General features: G+C 41.9%; 1 protein-coding gene across 1 annotated transcript in view; it reads left to right on the forward strand.

Annotated features, from left to right (window-relative positions):
• The window catches only part of tyw1 (tRNA-yW synthesizing protein 1 homolog (S. cerevisiae)), a 53,392-nt gene extending 42,746 nt beyond the window's left edge, over positions 1-10,646 (forward strand). The window contains exons 15-16 of the mRNA XM_034548575.1: positions 2,309-2,476; positions 9,077-10,646. Of these exons, the coding sequence (XP_034404466.1) occupies positions 2,309-2,476; positions 9,077-9,298 (390 nt within the window). The 3' untranslated portion in view covers positions 9,299-10,646. The remainder of the gene's footprint in view (positions 1-2,308; positions 2,477-9,076) is intronic.
• Positions 10,647-18,734: the final 8,088 nt, after the last annotated feature.

Consider the following 18,734-nt stretch of genomic DNA (forward strand, 5'->3'; position numbering starts at 1 on the left):
CTGCCACAGAGGAAAGCCTCTGAAAGTAACTGGAGGAGTGAGTTTTTTTTGGTTTCCTCAGACAAACCACTTTCATGGGTATAAAGTCCTCTATATTTAATTTAGGACTCTGTTCTCAACAATCAGATTGGGGGAGTTGTAATATCTGGAGAAAACATGTTTTTTCATCTTCCCTGGAGATGATTTGCACAAGTCACATTAATGCTGAGGGATAAAGTGGGAAGATCCACCAGGTCTTTTTATTCGCAGCCTCTTGGAACTGTTTTAACGATCTCAAAAAAAGAATCATGTAAATAAATGAGAGGTCAGAACTAAGTAATGAAGCAGAATTTTATGTTTCTTTTGACCAATTTATGCTTTGGTAATTTGGCATTTAAAAAACAACTGCTCTCAGCAACTTGCAATATCCAGTTATTCAATTCAGTTTTATTTTATCCAGTTATTCATTTCAATTCAGTTTATTTTATATAGCCCAATATTTGATATAGCCCAATATCACAAATTTCTCTCAGAGGGCTTTACAATCTGTACACATACGACATCCCTGTCCCAGGATCTCACATCGGATCATGAAAAACTCCCCAAAAATAACCTTTCACAGGGAAACAAGGGAAGAAACCTTCAGGAGAGCAACAGAGGAGGATCCCTCTCCCCGGATGGACAGAAGCAATAGATGTCATGTGTACAGAATGAACAGCATTACAAAGTTACATAAACACATTACATGAATATGACAATGTATGAATGGAACTCCAATCCATGAAACAGAAGGAGGTAGAGAGGAGGGGGGGCGGGGACGCATCAGCAGGGCCCATGGTTATGCCGCATCAGCCGTTATGATAGTATCTCAGTCCAATTCTTGCTAATGGGGCTTATGGCCGCCGGCCTTTCCCTGATTTTCACCAACGATCATCTCGAAGCGAGACTTGAATATGATACAGTACGTGAAGCATAAAGCTGTGCAGCCGAGTTTGGTTATGAATGGCTCACTCATAACCAGACAATGGGCTTGTGCAGGTTTCTCTACATCCACTGCACAAAGGTTTTTGTTTGCTTCAGAGATTATACAATAACTAGAAAGACAGAATGGCTAAATGCCTGACTGCATCGATATCATGCTCACAAACATGTTTGTCCTCAAACATGCAGACACTTACATTAAACACACAGAGAGAAACGGTTCCTCTTGTTTTTCGTCCATGAGCTCACTGGGTGAGGATCAGACAGCGTTTTCTGGCCAACATTACGGTAGCACTGTAGCAGCTGCTGCCTGGGCTCCATTACAGCACGCTGACACACAGGTGGTGTGCGTGCGTGTGTGTGTATACATAAAGAGACTTGTTAACAAATGCTGAAGTAAGTAAAACAACTTGGAATTGTTTCAAAATTCAGCATATTCGGCATCTGCACCCTCTACAATATTGTTGGTGTGCAATTCAGGGTTAAATATCCTAAAAGAATCGATCAATATGACTTATTTTTTCTTAAATGTTCTACAATGGGAAGATGTCATATCTGCCCATGAAAAAAAACAACACTACAGGGATGTACTCTGTTTTGTTTGTTGCGTTACAAACGGGCTACAACTGCACTTGGTTGTGCATCCCTGTGTTGCATAATGTCAATAAACGATCCTTGAATATTGGAGGGTGTGGGGCCTCCTGCAGAGGCCTTCAGTTCACACAGAACGGGCATCAAAGGCTTCATGGCTCCCTCACACCTTTCAGCTCTCCGCCCACAGCCCGTCAATAGTTTGACTCTGCCATGGGATTGTTCTCCTTGTCGGTGCCTCTCCCTCCTCATGGCTTTTAACCACAGCACAGCCGCAATTGATCAGAAAACACTCAGCGTCCAGTCTGATTGATTTTAATTTGCCGAGGCCAGATGGTTTACTGCATCCTACTCCATTTCTCACACCCGCTGAATGGGAAGATATGTCAACACTCAAGCTGCTGCTGTGTGTGTGTGTGTGTGTGTGTGTGTGTGTGTGTGTGTGTGTGTGTGTGTGTGTGTGTCTCTGTGTGAAGCCTTATGTCAATCATATATTTAGATATATATTAATGCATGTACTGTAAACTAAATTAAATCCTATGTGTGTTTGGTATGCTATTAGGTTTGATGCTTCAACTGCACTATTAAAGTCACTGTTGTCTTTGATACTAAAAGTGAACGATTTAAATATGTATTCTATATGTTCTTATCAGGCCTAATAGTCCAGTGCCCGTCAGGCCCGTTGCTCAAATGAAATGCAAAGCCCCGGTCTTTTCTGTGCTTTGGTCTCTCACCCCGTGCTCGTGTGTGTGTGCAGGGAGTGACGTACTGCGGCGAAAGCGCCGCCAGCACCCTGACCATGGCGAACGTCCCCTGGCACCAGGAAGTGGTCGCCTTCGTCCAGCAGCTGGCCGACATGCTGCCTCAGTACGAGATCGCCTGCGAACACGAGCACTCCAACTGTTTGCTCATTGCGCACACCAAGGTAAGTTAGCTCCGCTTCGGAGGGTCCCATGTAACACAATCGACACTCTGGCCTCTCTCCTTCTAACCTTTGAACTTTGCCTTGACATATTTCTCTGACATATTTCCCTCACTTGATGCGTACCGAGTCCTTATTTTCAAGTGTTTACACAATGAAAGATTTTGCTGTTGAGGCTTTCGGATGGTATCAAGGGCTCTCTGATCCCATATTTAGCACACTGCTTGGCATTAAGTATTAGTTTATTACATTTGGGAGACTTTTCTTTTCCAGCACAAGTACAACAAATTAATTGGCTCTCAAACATGAATATTTTCAGATAAGCAGAGTCCTCTGCTAATAACTTGAAGTTGTCATATTGGACAAAGTGATGGGCTTTTTTTTCTTCTTTTTCTTTTGTTTGACCATGTTCTCACATTTTATAGACAAAATGATTAAGCAAGAAAATTCTCATAATATTCATTAATAAAGAAATAATTGTTAGCTGCAGCCCTCGTAAGAGGCTAAAGCGTTGGATGTAATTGACGCTGCTCGTCAGTGATTGTGTGAAGTTCAGCACACAAACTCAAAAAGTAATACTCATTATGTGCCCTTTTTGTGTTACTATTGCTGCCAGGAGATGATGTGTTTGTGTGTCTGTCAGTCCACGGTTAACCTCCCATACTACTGCACCCATCAGCCTCATATTGTTTGTGCTCATTTATGACCTCTTAGAGCTCCAGCGATTCACACTTTTTAAAATCTTTTGACATATTTTATTGAACGACACTTAATTTAAGGATTCAGCAACTTCTTCCGTTATGACCCTTGTTTTCGGATTATCATTACAAATTGTTGTTCTCTTGATCAAACTGAACTGAGCGCTGACCACTACAAGCAGCCAGTGTGACTCCCAAAGTGTGTTTCTCTAAAAGAACTAAACCCACAGCAGGACTGACGCTTTCTGACCAGAGGAAACGGTAGTCGCACCTCATGAGACTGCGTGGAGGAAGAGTTACCTGCAGTCTAAATGGTGGTTTGTGTTAATTCAATCAAACATTACAGCCGTGGTTGCTGCAGACACACCTGGTGAGATCGGGACTTTTCTAGTTTGTTTATAAGACTAGTTTATCCTGTTTTTATTCTTAATATCAAGTACGTTTAGCCTAAACTAAATGTTTTTGGCCGTGGAAGGATGCGTCCGGGCTAATGATCTCTACTTAAACTGGAAATTGCACAACTAAATAACAAAACAAAAGTAGTAATGTTAGTTACGCTCACTTTGCTGACAATATTTGGTGCAGCTTACTTTCAGTTATCAACATTGTCTGTGGACGAGCATCCCTTCACACGCAATGATGAATAATGTGTTTTTTATTCTGCAGCAGCAGATCAGACACAGCCGCACACGTCCTTCATCTCCATTAATATTCTTTTTTTTTACCACACCATGTAAAAGCTCATTTGATGTTTTCGTGTAAAATGCTGAAGGCTCTTGCTCCCATCCTACTTTTTAGGACTCTAGGAACCACAAGTAGCCCCGCATTTAGTGAGCAGCTCTTTAGTGGGGCAATATGGTACTACAAGCTCCTTAAGATATGATGGTGCATCACCAATCAAGGCTTTGTAGGTGAGGAGAAGAATTTTAAATGTGATTCTTGATTTTACAGGGAGCCAGTGCAGAGCAGCTAATACAGGAGTCATGTGATCTCTTTTGTTAGTTTTTGTAAGTACACGAGCTGCAGCATTCTGGATCAACTGAAGGGATTTATGAGACTTATTAGAGCAGCCTGATAATAAGGAGTTGCAGTAATCTAGTCTGGAAGTAACAAACGCGTGAACCAGCTTTTCTGCATCTTTTTGAGACAAGATGTGCCTGATTTTTGAAATGTTACGTAGATGAAAAAATGCAATCCTTGAGATTTGCTTAACGTGGGAGTTAAAGGACAAGTCTCGGTCAAAGATAACGCCGAGATTCTTTACAGTGGTGTTGGATGCCAGGGCGATGCCATCTACAGAAACCACATCACCAGATAATTGATCTCTGAGGTGTTCAGGGCCCAGTAAAATAACTTCAGTTTTGTCTGAGTTTAACATCAGGAAGTTGCAGGTCATCCATGTTTTTATGTCTTTAAGACATTCTTGAATTTTAGCGAGCTGGTTGGTGTCCTGGTTTGATCAACAGATATCATCTGCATAGCAATGAAAGAAATGTTCCCAACATCATCACCCTCCCCGGGCTTCATGATTTATTTATTTGTATGTTTTACCTAAAATGGCCTAAATACGCCGCAGTGCCATCGTGGCTAACACAGATACTTTCCTTTTTTAGTTGATTTACTTAATTACATTACATTATATTACATTACATATCATTTAGCTGATGCTTTTACCCAAAGCGACTTACAATAAGTGCATTCAACCACGAGTACTCAGAACAACAAGAATCAAGAAAGTAACAATTTCTTCAATAAAGTTAAACTACAAAGTGCTATCAATAAGAGCCATTTAAGTGCTACTAAAGTGCTACTACGGCGCTACCTTCCCTATTCAAGGTATAGTCAAAAAAGATGTGTTTTTAGTTTGCGACGGAAGGTGTAGAGACTTTCTGCTGTCCTGATGTCAATGGGGAGCTCGTTCCACCAATGAGGAGCCAGGACAGCAAACAGTCGTGACTTTGTTGAGTCTTTAGCTCGAAGTGAAGGAGCTACAAGCCGATTGGCAGAAGCCGAGCGAAGTGAACGAGCTGGGGTGTAAGGTTAGACCATGTCCTGGATGTGAGGTTAGACCATGTCCTGGGTGTAAGGTTAGACCATGTCCTGGGTGTGAGGTTAGACCATGTCCTGGATGTGAGGTTAGACCATGTCCTGGATGTGAGGTTAGACCATGTCCTGGGTGTAAGGTTAGACCATGTCCTGGGTGTAAGGTTAGACCATGTCCTGGGTGTAAGGTTAGACCATGTCCTGGGTGTAAGGTTAGACCATGTCCTGGGTGTAAGGTTAGACCATGTCCTGGATGTGAGGTTAGACCATGTCCTGGATGTGAGGTTAGACCATGTCCTGGATGTGAGGTTAGACCATGTCCTGGATGTGAGGTTAGACCATGTCCTGGGTGTAAGGTTAGACCATGTCCTGGGTGTAAGGTTAGACCTAGGGCTGCTCGATTATGGCCCAAATCATAATCACGATTATTTTTGATCAATATTAAGATCAGGATTATTTATCACGATTATTCATTATTTTTAGGGACAACATCTTTTTATTGCTCTTTCACGTTTAAATGAACAAGAACTCTGCTTTCACTTTCACATGTTGTGCTACGTTCCAGTAATGTACACATCTTTGCATCACAATAAAACGTATATGTTTCTTATTCACCTAAAGCAAAATTTAAAATAAAATCTTTACCCAAAGTAAAGGGCTTGCCTTTGGGAGGCGGATGGATACACTGTCGCGCTATCCTAAATCCAAAAACCTTCCAGACAACAGATGATGATCCTATCGAGGGACTAGCTCCTCGCCTTCTGCTCCTGACATTTGACCTTTCACACGACACCCGGTACCTCTGCTCTCTGTTCTGTTGTCTATCTCCTCTTCTACTAACCGGAGTCGACTGCAGACACAACTTTTTTTTAGACTGCCGCTGCAGGGTGCGCACGCATGACACCTCCCATCTCGTTCTCCGTTAGTCGAGGAAGCGCTTGATTTGATATGTGGAAGAGCAGCATTTTAAACCTCACAATTGAAGATCATGCTTGTTTAATCGTGGCAGCCAAAATCGTGATCGCGATTAAAATTCGATTAATTGAGCAGCCCTAGTTAGACCATGTCCTGGGTGTACGGTTTTACCATGTACTGGGTGTGAGGTTAGACCATGTCCTGGGTGTACGGTTTTACCATGTACTGGGTGTAAGGTTAGACCATGTACTGGGTGTAAGGTTAGACCATGTCCTGGGTGTGAGGTTTTACCATGTACTGGGTCTAGACTGGACCGATCTGTTCGCAGCACGGTACGCAAGAACCAATGTTTTGAAGCGGATGCTGCAGCCACCGGTAACAAGTGAAAGTCGCGGAGGAGCGGACTAGTGTGGGTAAGTTTAGGTTAAAGACCTTCAAGCTGCTGCATTCTGGATGAGCTGTAGCGGTCGAATGGCATTAGCAGGTAGACCTGCCAGGAGGGAGTTACAGTAGTCTACGCGTGAGATGACCAGAGCCTGGACCAGAACCTGTGCCGCCTTCTGAGTGAGAAGAGGTTGTATTCTCCTGATTTTGTACAGCATGTACCTACAGGAGCGTGTTGTTGTGGTAATGTTGGCTGTCAGGGAGAGTTGACTGTCGAGTGTCACACCGAGGTTCCTGGCAGTCAGAGTCGGGGCCAACACTGAGTTGTTGAAGGTAATAGTCAGGTCGTGGGTGGGAGAGCCTTTTCCTGGAAGCCATGCGAAAGAAATTACAGAGCTGAGAGAGTTGGTGTACAGAGAGAAGAGGAGCGGACCCAGGACTCAGCCCTGAGGGACCCCAGTAGTCAGAGGACAAGGCTCAGACACAGATCCTCTCCAGGTTACCCGTTAAGTGCGGTCGGTGAGGTAGGATGAGAAGAGTGAGAGCGCGATGCCTGAGATGCCAGGTCCTGGAGGGAGGAAATAAGGATCTGGAGGTTCACTGTGTCAAAGGCAGCAGAAAGGTCTAGAAGGATAAGGACAGAGGAGAGAGAGGCTGCTCTAGCAGTGTGAAGCTGCTCAGAGACAGCAAGGAGGGCAGTCTTAACTCTTCAATTGTGGCCGGTCATCAATAATCCAGCAGTTTGGGAACTGAAAGCATTTTTTAGCTTCCTCTTGTGAATGGAGAGTCTGACACATCATCATTAGCTCCTTTTCAGCCCCTGGGATCTTCCCATTGATAGGCATTTCTCTACCTCTCTCGCCCCTCGTTCTACTTTACGCCAGCCTTTTTCTCTCTTTCATCTCTCCTTTCCTCGTCCCTATTCTCCGTCATCTTCAATCCGTCTCTGCCTTTTTCTTCTTTTCTTCCTCTCTGAGGATGCTGTTAAGGAAACGCCAGTCACAGCCCACTGATAACTTAACCTGTTGTGTTTCACAGTCCGGCTGAAGGCTTCCCTTATTTGCAGTCAAATGTCCTGTCGGATTTATTAATACTTCTCCTTCCATAGAGATAAAAAATGTCTTTAAATATGCATCAAAAATTTAGACCGACAGATCATGACACTTTTTTTTTTTTTTATCTGTCCAAAGTGCTCCAGCCAACGACTTCTGACAAGAGCTGCAACTCACTGATTATTTTCATGAGCGATTATGTTTGATCGTTTGGTCTATAAAATAGTGAAACGTGTCCATCATAGTCCAAAGGAATGTCTTTAAACATCTTGTTTAACGGTCCAAAATAAATCCAGTTAAATACGATGATTGCGTGAAGTCATAATAAGAGCATTATTTATTTCAAGCTAATCGCCAATGCTGCCTTCATAGTTGCAGGGTATAATAAGCCTACAATTGCTGTTTTGTCTGAAGTTATTTCGTCATCACTTTGCTGTCAGGTCTGTAGCATCTTTCACCAAATGGGAGAAAAGTCATTTACAGAGCAAATCTCCGAGTTTCACTTCCCACAGACCGAGATGAGATGTGACGGCCCTCCATTAGTTCTCTGTGAGTGTGTGAAAGTACTGCACAGCTCATTGATCAATGCACACACATGAGGGGAGGTCATCCTCCGCGATCGGCGGACGGCACAGCTTCGCTTTGTTGCCTAGAGACCCAAATTGTTTGCCAATGATCCAACCACCACCCACCGCCTCTTTCTCAGGCCTCATTTACTGCACGCCACCGGACTCCGGGAGGAAAAAGGTTGTGTTGTATGTAATGTCCACTTTGCTTGCCCTCCGTTCCTTCTCAGTCTTCCCCATCTGCAAGGGGAAACATGGCAATGTATCAACTGGAGAGCACAGTTGCATGCTGGGAAAGCCTAGGACACACTCTCCAGGCAGAATGATGTTGGGGGGCTTTTCCTTAAGTCAAAATCTCAAACTGGTCTCTCGCTCGCTCTCTCTCAAAAACAAACACACTCTCTTTGGCTCCTTCTGTCCATTTATTTCTGTCTATTTAGTGAGATGGATGGCTAGTCGGGTGAAGGAGTTGCAGTGATTGATAAAAGGAGAGATCTGAGGAGAAGGGAGAATATGGAGTTGGTGGATCTGCAACCATTCAAAGAGTAACCGAACAGCGGGCGGCAGATTGAAGACCGTGGGTCTCTGATCACATCTTTAGATCATGCTACATGAGCGATACTTCCCTCAGTGTTTGTCCATTTATTTATTCCTCTGTATCTGAGCATAATGTTTTACATCCATTTGTATAGATTGTGCGGTATGAAAGAAAGGTCGATACCCTTTATCAGCTTTTGATTTGCACTTCAAAGGTTTTCCGGATCAAAGCTACGACTTTCATTTTGTGTGGTGATTTTGGCGTCCCTGTGGACCAAAGTCCCTTCAGAAAACCTCTCGATTTACTGCAGCAGATGTCGTTTCCATACAGTTTTTATAATGCAATACTTAAAAGTGTGCATAAAAAAATTATATATATATAATATATAATCTGTGTGTTTCTTTCAGTTCAAGGTGGATGGTGAGTGGTGGACGTGGATCGACTACGAGCGCTTCCAGGACCTGGTCCAGGTTCAAGGGGAGAGTGGGGGCCAGCGGGGCTTCTCGGCCCTGGACTACATGGCCAAGACCCCCAGCTGGGCTCTGTTCGGAGCCAACGAGCAAGGCTTCGACCCCACCGACACGCGCTTCCAGCGGCGCAACAAGACCAAAGACATTTCAGGATGCTGATGGATGTGAGAGGGAGGGAGGCCGGGGGAATAGAACCAGGACATTTACATTTTAAAAGTAGGGTTCGATTTTTATCCTGCTCGAGTTTCCTGTCACCGACAGCTTTTTTAATTTTTAGAATTTTCTTTACTGTCCTCAGCTGCCCTCATTCTCACTCAAATTCTTTGTCCTTCTTTTCATTTTATTGGCTTGACCTATAGATGCTTGATCAGCCAAAAACGGGCTGAATCTGTTAGTCATTTTCTAGACATTCCCCCTTCACGTTCACTTTAAGTGCTTCTCTTACTTCCTATATGAACATATACTCCCCTCTTTCTTTCTTTCTTTGTTTCTTTTTTTGAAGTGGGTCATTATTATAAATGTCCTTTGATCCGTAGAACCATCTGGCAGCTCTTGGGAGGGTTTACACGGTCACCGTTGAACCTGGGAGTGGTTTTCATCATCATCATCATCATCATTTCTGACTCTTCTTCTTCTTAATAATCAAGTTTGGAGTTGGGCAGCTGACGCGATGAGCATATAAGGAGTAGCTGGTCTCCACACGTCGTCTCGTTGGGACTGGTTGTGTTCACTCGGTCGCTGAGAGAAAAGGCTTCACGGCTTCTCATCGCTCTCTTTGTGCTATTTTTATTTATCTTTTCATGCACTGCTGCACATTCCCAGACATAATGTGCAGTCAGTCTGGTTTGCTGTAGAAAAGTAGACAATGTTTAAAAAAAATAAAGAAAATCATAATATAGCTTTTTGAATAACTTGATATAAAAAATATGAGAACATATTGGATACAACTGTTTCTGGTTTTGCAGTATTTGAGAGAAACTACCAGTGGATGACAGAGTAAAACAAGCGTCATCTAATATAATAAAGAGCCACTAAAAGGGATCATATTTTATCAGTTTTGTATTGCAGTTTGAGAGAATATTTTCAACATTCATCCTGAAGATGACCATATTCTCAGGTAATGTTAGGTCTATATCATCTCAATACGTCTCCCAGCTCTTGGGCACAAAGATGAATAAATGCACTGCATATTTGAAACAATTCATCCCATCTACCAAATGTCTGCAGTCCAGGATCCGGTATGAAGAAAAGCATTGTGGGTGGAGATGTAGCTTCATCATGCATGCCAGAATAAAGCCTTGACTGATATTTGTCTAAATCCAGATGTTAATCGTTTAATTTCTTTTTTTACTTGACTGTACATTCAGATGGGAACGTTTACGTTCGATTTGAGTCTAAATCCAGATGTGAATGTTCGAGTCCATTTTTATTGGTTTCTGCTCCCTGTTGGGAGAAACAGCAGGTGTGGGAATACATCGCCATAATAAAAGGATGTGGATTAATCTGCTTTATTATTTGTGAATTTCATATGCAGCACACATACACATCGGTGTATTAAAGCTTTCTGGGCTTCACTGGGCCAACGTTGGAGCTCTAATTAGAAGTACAGCGACGGAGGTGGCGTTCAAAGGGACACAACTGCACAGCAGCTCCCATTATCCCTTGGAAAGTTGCTCCGGCTGCATCTTAGAAACACGACAGCAAGTTAAAAGTATTCAAGATTGAGGAAAGTTCTTTTTACTCTTCACAGTATAGTTGACAATATACACATACTTATATACTTATTTTAATCAATAAGAGGGTTTTAAGCTCAATCTATTATTTTCTTGGCTATGTGAGAGCTGGGAGGCACTGCTGAGCGAGATTCAGCTCGTCTTTGTTTGAGGGATGGGGGGGGGGTCTGCTGCTAAGTGCACTTCTTCTAGTTTCACAGTGTGAGTACAAATGTATGAAATGTTATTTCTCAATTCATCTTTCTCTGCAATTTTGCAGAGAGAAAGTGCCTCTCCTCCCCTGGAGTTCTTCATACGTTCGACCTTTGCTTGAGTTTTGTGCTCCACAAAGTCAGACAGCACACAGAGCCGGTGCAAAGACGGGAGGACGACAATAATAATATATAATGATAATAATATAATATATAATAATATATAATATAAATATATATAATATAATAATATAATATATATATATATATATAATAATCCGTAAAACCTCAGAGGGAATTGGATTAGCTGAGTTTTCAGTGATGTGAGATTGCACGAAGCACAAGAGAGAACGCACGTGATGATTGAGGTTGCTGGGTGTGAAGTCAAGTAACCATAAATATGCAGCATGGAGGGCGCTGCTTTCATCTTCTCTAAACAAGGTGGGGAAAGTTGACCAGTAAAACCCTCTGATCCAAAAACACAGCAAGCATGCAGACTGCTTGAATTAATGAAGGTTGAAGGTTAAATTGACTGCTAGTTTACACGCAGACGTGGCAGCAGCAGGTTGCTTGTTTCAGGAGAGAAAACCTTCCTGGAGACGGTGTAAAGTGCCCTGGGGGATGGTGGGTAATTGCTCTAGTGCCTGGGGGTACACTGGGAAACAGGTTGCAGAGGTGCTTGAGCAATCTCTGCCAATATTTAGAATGTTGTATATATATGTGTGTGTGTGTGTATATATATGTATGTGTTTATATATGTAGTATATATGTATGTATATATATATATATATGTATATATATATATGTACTTGTGTATGTATGTATATGTATGTATATATATGTATATATATGCGTATATATATATGTGTATATATATATGTGTATATATATGTATATATGTATGTGTATATATATGTATATATATATATGTGTATATATATATATATTTGTATATATATATGTGTGTGTGTATATATATATGTGTATATATATGTGTGTATGTGTACATACATGTATATATACATGTATATGTATATATATATACATGTGTATATATACATGTATGTGTATATATACATGTATGTGTATATATACATGTATATATATACACGTGTATATATATATACATATGCATATATATATATATGTATATACACACGTATATAGTGTATACACACACACTCACACATACTCTGATTCCCCCATAGCTCTGCGCCGTCGCCATGTTGAGAGCCGTGTGGAGTCATAGACTTGCTCTTGAGTTTTGAAAGTAGCAGCTTTTAGGAGCGAAACACAACTCAAGTATGTATCAGCCCTTTTTGGGAAATGTAACGACAACAAAAAAAGGCCCATTTGTCTGCTGTAGTGTCTCTAAGGTGTTCAGCGTTGGCAGCATCCGTAACATAACAGACATTATTTTTAAAATGCGTTACTTCTGTCCACACTGGAATGATAAATGCGTGGGTTTCCAAATGATTCTGCACTCTTTGATGTTTTGCAACGCTTGGTGCGCTTACTTAACCGGTGCACTCCGTCAGTCACTCTGAGTGCTTCAGCTAAATGACTGAAGTGCATGAATGATGAATGGGCTCAGTGGTGCTTTTATAGTGCATTCTGCTCTGTATACCGTGCGCTCCACTTGCACGATGTCTGATAAAAACATGTACGCTTATCAAAGAGCTCCCGTTACCATGGAGTAAATATGTAAATGCCTCTTTAACCTTGTCAAATAAAATCAATATGGATTACACACAATAATACAATGTCTAATGGAAGAAGAATAAAACATTCTCTCAGGATCAGAAAAACAAAGACCTACACTCTTACAGAAAGAAGAAGAAGAAAAGCTTCATCATCCACACATTTTTCAGGGACCACGGTAACCCAGAAGTGTTAGATGAATTTTTCAGTATGCGAATGCATGCAGTGAGGATTTTTGAATGAGAAATTTGTTTTTTTCAGCAATCCTCCCCCCAACACCAGAGAGACAAATATTTAATAATTGAGACCAAGCAAAACAGAAGAGATGACAGTAATTGTTTTAACGGAGAGTGTGCATGATTTGAGAGAGGAGAGATAACATCAGATTATGTGGTAATCAGTCATTTTGTATTAATTCTGTTCAGGCAAGTATGTATCACAGGAACATTGCTGAAGGCGATATCTTTTTTTTCGGCTTTTTCTTTTTTTTTTTAAGTCCAACACCCTCGAGAACTGGATCCCAAACCCTCTTAATAAGCATAGAGCTCAAACATATGTGGAGCTAAAACACACACTTGGCCATGCCCAGACGGTGACAGATGGAGACTTAAATGGCTGCAGTTCATCCAACATTGCTTTGGACTGTAGTTTCCCTCACTGACTGAGTTCTATTTGACAGCAAGGACCTAATTAAAAAGGAGATTTTTTTGGGGCATCTAGAAAATGGAATTCATGTCCAAGAAACCTTTCTGGGGGCCTCAAAAACAAGAGCAAAAACAAAATCAAGATATCCATTAAAAGTTGTGCCCATAAAATACGTCTAATGTTCTTACAGGTTGTGACCATTACCATTGTTGGTGTGTGTTTATGTGTATGTATAGTTTATCACTGTGTATTCATGTGCATCTGTATGAGTGTCCTGGCCGGCAGTCCTCCATTCCTCCTCTGAGACCCGGCTCCCCTCCCCCGATGTGGGTTGCCTCCCAACCTGCTGCTGGACGTGGTGAGCCGAGCCTCTGATCGGATCACTGAGGCCGGAAAACAATTCAGTGTCATTGTTTTAACTGACACTAACTTATTATTATTATTATTATGTTCATTCATATTGTATATTATTTTAATTGTAATCATTGTGAATAATATGTTGTATTGTTAATATTCTTTTTTATCTTAATTGTTAGTATTATTATTCTAATTATTCATATTATATAAAGCTATTTTGGTTTTGCATGTGTGCAGACATTTTGCATGTAAAGCATAACAGAGAGACATAGTTCATTACACTTAACATTAACAACCACTTTTCTTTATGATTTTAATTTATTGATTTCATTTTCACAGTTTCCATATGATTTATATCAATATTTCGGGATTTCTCTTGTTAGTATTGATTTCTACCACCATTTATTTATTTGACTGGACTTTTATTTATCCAGTACAGTTCCACTGAGATTAAAGAGCCACAGCAGAACAGTTTCATCTATAAAGAAACATAACAAAATGTTCCATTAAAAAAGATGAGTAACAGACTTAAAACAATCAGCAAAAAGCATTAGCCAATGAATGTGCAGTGTTGCTAACAGGACATGTACATGTAGTGTTGAAATAGCTCTTATTCATGTCTTTAAAATCTCCCGCGCATATAAAAATGATCTACTTTAAAGTGACTCTAGCTCACACCAAAAATGTCAAAACCAATCGCACCAAAGACATCTAACATTTTTAATTAGGATGAACTTCCATGCTTCTTCTATAAAATATCCGTAATCTAGAATGTCTGAAAAGGGTGACCTATAATCTAAACCAGTGGTCCTCCACCAGTGTCAGTGATGTACCCCCTTGTGAAATGTACCCTCCTGCACCCGCTTGCGACTGTGCGTTCCGATGCCCGTGTGAATGTGCGTGGCCTCGCCGCTCCGTCCCAACATGAACGCATTGGGACGTGTGGGGACAAGCTTTTTACAGCACACTGTCAAAGCAACAGATCTGAGCAGAGGGAAGAAAATGGACATCAACCGCCCAGGAGCAACTTGGAGCACAATGGACAGCGGAGTCCAGTGCAGAGAGACTCTGCAGAGGCATGTGGGGTTACTGGTCACTGTCACTGTGTCAATGGCCGATGCAAGATGCGGATGCAGTGGATGCGTACCCCCTGTTGTACACTTACTTTGATAATTCCAGTTGAATTCCTTTCTTCTTCCAATTCGAATAATGTTTTTCCTACACGCTCATGTGGTCAGTAATTGGTTCGGTGCAATCGGAGCCACCACTTTTCACCTCCCTCGACGCATCGGTGGAGCTCAGCTGTGATTACAAGCCAGCTTTGCAAAAAAAAAAACAACACCTGACCTCCCCCGCATGGTGGCAGTTAACACCTCCCCCCACCACCAGAGGTGACAGGTGCCGTGGGGAGTAGCTCGTGTGCTAATCGCCTCTTTAAGCGAAATGACCGCCTCACGAAGGCGAGCGCCTTTGCAATTCGATGCTACATTTTCCAAATGGAGATTTGCATTCTCGCGCCCGTAATGAATTCCCGCCTGGCAACTGACTTCACTGCTGTAAATCACGAGGCGCCGCGATGAATCACAGACAATCTGTCTCGGTAATGAGAGCTGAAATGCGGAGAGATTAGGAGAAAGATGTGCTAATGGTGTCCTGGATCGTTCTTTTCCTCCTCGGGCTCCGCTGTCATACTGTCTGTTCCACACCTCGTTGAATAAAGGGGAACATTTTGCAGAAGAAAAAAAAAGGTTTAAGATTAAGATATCACTTTAAGGGTTTAGACCACTATCTTCTCTATTATCTTTCTTTATTCAGATAACTAGATCTGCCGGGTAGCTAAGATGAAACCTTTGATGTTGAGCTGATAAAATATCCGGTCATGATGACTAAGTTCTCTGGTCATTTTAAGGCTGTGAGATGTCTTGTCGCTATTTGGCTGCACCATAGGAAAGGAAGCATGCGCTGAAAGAGCACAGAGAAGATGTTATTTCACTTTTACTTCTTAGCATAGAGGGGTGGACGGGGGGGGGGGGGGGGGGGGGGGGGTCTGCTTCTGAGTGCACTTCTTCTAGTTTCACAGTGTGAGCACAAATGTTTGAAATGTTATTTCTCAATTCATCTTTCTCTCTGCAATTTTTCTTTTGTCCATAATGTAGCCGAGTGCCTCGCCTCCCCTGGAGTTCTTCGTACGTTCGACCTTTGCTTGAGTTTTGTGCTCCACAAAGTCAGACAGCACACAGAGCCGGTGCAAAGACGGGAGGACGACAACATTCACGTCTGCGGGAGTAAGTGGAATCTATAGGGTCCACGATCAAACTGTGTGTTCCTCTGAATGCTTTAAGCGACATATAGCGTCTGTAAGGGTCGTGAGGTTTACTGTCAAATAATGTCAAGACTGGTGTGTGACTTCCATTCATGTAATAATTACCTCGAGCAGAATTCCTATTTTTCTTTTCAACTAAAAAACCGTGCACTGCCAGGTCCCATGTTACAAAATACTTCTTTCCATCCTTTTTGTCTCAATAGTTCATGTTCTTTGTGCACTTTATTACATTAACAGCAAAAACCTGACAAAAAATCCACCAGCATCCTCCATGCATCAAGAAGCAATGTCTTAATTATACAAAATGTGACAATTTACTGCTATCATAATAATATAATAATCCGTAAAACCTCAGAGGGAATTGGATTAGCTGAGTTTTCAGTGATGTGAGATTGCACGAAGCACAAGAGAGAACGTACGTAATGATTTAGTCACTATGGACTAGGGTTGCGAAGGGGCGGAAAGTTTCCGGTAAATTTCCGGAAATTTCCACGGGAATTTTGAGAATTTTATTTGCAAAAATATATAAAAGGGAACTTAAATGTAGTTGAGAACAAGACTATGCACGCCTAGCTCAGCTGGACCCTGAATGCAGCTGGTTGGGAACATTGTCTGCCAGAAACATAAACGTAAACATAAAACGTTCTGTTGTTTTTGAACGTCTTTGTCATCAGTGTTGCGTCTGAACGTTTCAGCCCTATGCCTGGCAAGTGTGAGAGCGCCGAGTTGCGTAGAGGCCAAGAGCGGTATTGCAGACAGATAGAGATTTCAATTATAGCTCGCAACATATTGAAAAAAATAACTGAACTAGTTCATTTTTTGGAGCTGTGAACTTAGTTCAACATTTTGAATTATGAACTATGAACTGAACTAGTTCATTTTAAAATGTGTGAACTATGAACTGAACTAGTTCATGTAGAAAGTGAACTTTCCCAACACTGTTTGTCATTACCTAGCATATTGATTACTTGGTAAACTGAAGCCATGTTCATTTTAATACCAAGTTTATTTGTATACAGTAGACTAACTTTTTACAGCGTGAGGAGGACGTTGATGAGGTCCAGGAAGAAAGCATGAAAAGGATTCAGGGAAAAACACACCAAAAACAATTTGGGTTGGGGGGTGGTGACCATAGGGAATACACCTTTTTTATTCAACGTTAATTTCGTGATGTCAATATATATTTTGAGCTTTCGTGATGTCAATATATATTCCCGTAATTTTGCAACCCTGCTATGGACCAATGCAAACCATAATCAACCTTTCCCATCATTATGTTGAGGCTGGCTGCAACCTCTGAAGAGTAACGCCACTGTCAGATTGTACAAAGGTCTATGGATAATGACTCTACTTGTCTCTTGATGTATTCCCTTATTATATTGTAAACAAGAGTTTATTATCTCAATCTCTAGTTTCAATTCTTCTTCAATTCAGCACGATATTTATTTAGTAAATTATGCTCCATTTAGAGCCAAATAGAGCAGGGTATGCTTTAGGGTATGCTTTAGGGCGGGGCTTAGTATGATTGACAGGGCACTACCTCACCAGAGCCATATTTGTCTCCCCGTAAGTTCTCTGCCGTCCAAATGTTGTCACTTCCGTTCACTGTTTGCAAAGAAATCCAAGATGGCGACGAACGTAACCGATGGCCAAAAACGTTGAACTCGAGGCTTTAAAACCGTCAGTCCACAAACCAGTGCGCCCGCTTCTTATATACAGTCTGCGTTGAGGGTCAGTGAAACATTGCGTTAGCTTTGCACAGTTAATTAGGTAGAAAGCGTTCAAATAAGAAGTAATGCATGTGGCTTCAGTGTTCGTGTTGGATCTTTGTCTCGTAGCACATTTGTTTGAATGATGAAACTTTCCAGAGAAGGAGGAAAAAAATGTATGAACCTGAAACGAGGTAAAGCTTGAAAAGGAAACGTATCCGTCTGCTCGCTTCTTAAATCTAAAGACGTTGGTGTCCTGCAGAGAGAGACACCATCGGCCGGTGTCCGGCGGAGCACATTTCCTTACCACGAATAAAGCACAGGCGAGGCACCAGGTGGGACCCGTGAACTGAATCACACGGAGCTGATTGTTATCCATCGCGAACATCGACTGAAATAAAGACCTGCGACACTTGAATCAGCTGGAGATGACAGATTCTTTTTTTAGATTGGCTTCCGTAACTGAAACAAGCTGTTCGTGCCACTTGTGTGTTGTTATCACAGGCCGTGTGATGGTTTCTGCAATGAAGCTCTCGCTTAAAGTACAACTTCGCCGTTAGTGGGCGTGGGCGTCCCCACACTGCCAGCTGATGGAAGGTTGAGTTCAGTGATAGAAGCTGTTTCCTGGCGTGGGTTGAGGGGTTGGCCATGATGGTTGCCCCCTTCCAGAAACACCTCTGCCTAACACACTGTATGTAGAGTGTGTCCCAAAATGCAGACGGGCTCCAGTAATAGACCAGGCGGGGAACACAGTGGAGCGTTCAGCTGCTGGAGAGACAGATATTTTTACTCTCGACCAAACCAGAGCTAAAGGGAGCTGGATGGGTAAATAGGAAACTGTTCCCTGACACGTTCACCATAACAATAAGGCGATAATCTGCCAGGCCTTTGAGTCCATTAGTTTAGGAACCACACATTCATTAGCGGTTCATTAGT

This window comes from Cyclopterus lumpus, chromosome 13 (assembly GCF_009769545.1).
Source record: "Cyclopterus lumpus isolate fCycLum1 chromosome 13, fCycLum1.pri, whole genome shotgun sequence".
NCBI classification, from domain to species: Eukaryota; Metazoa; Chordata; class Actinopteri; order Perciformes; family Cyclopteridae; genus Cyclopterus; species Cyclopterus lumpus.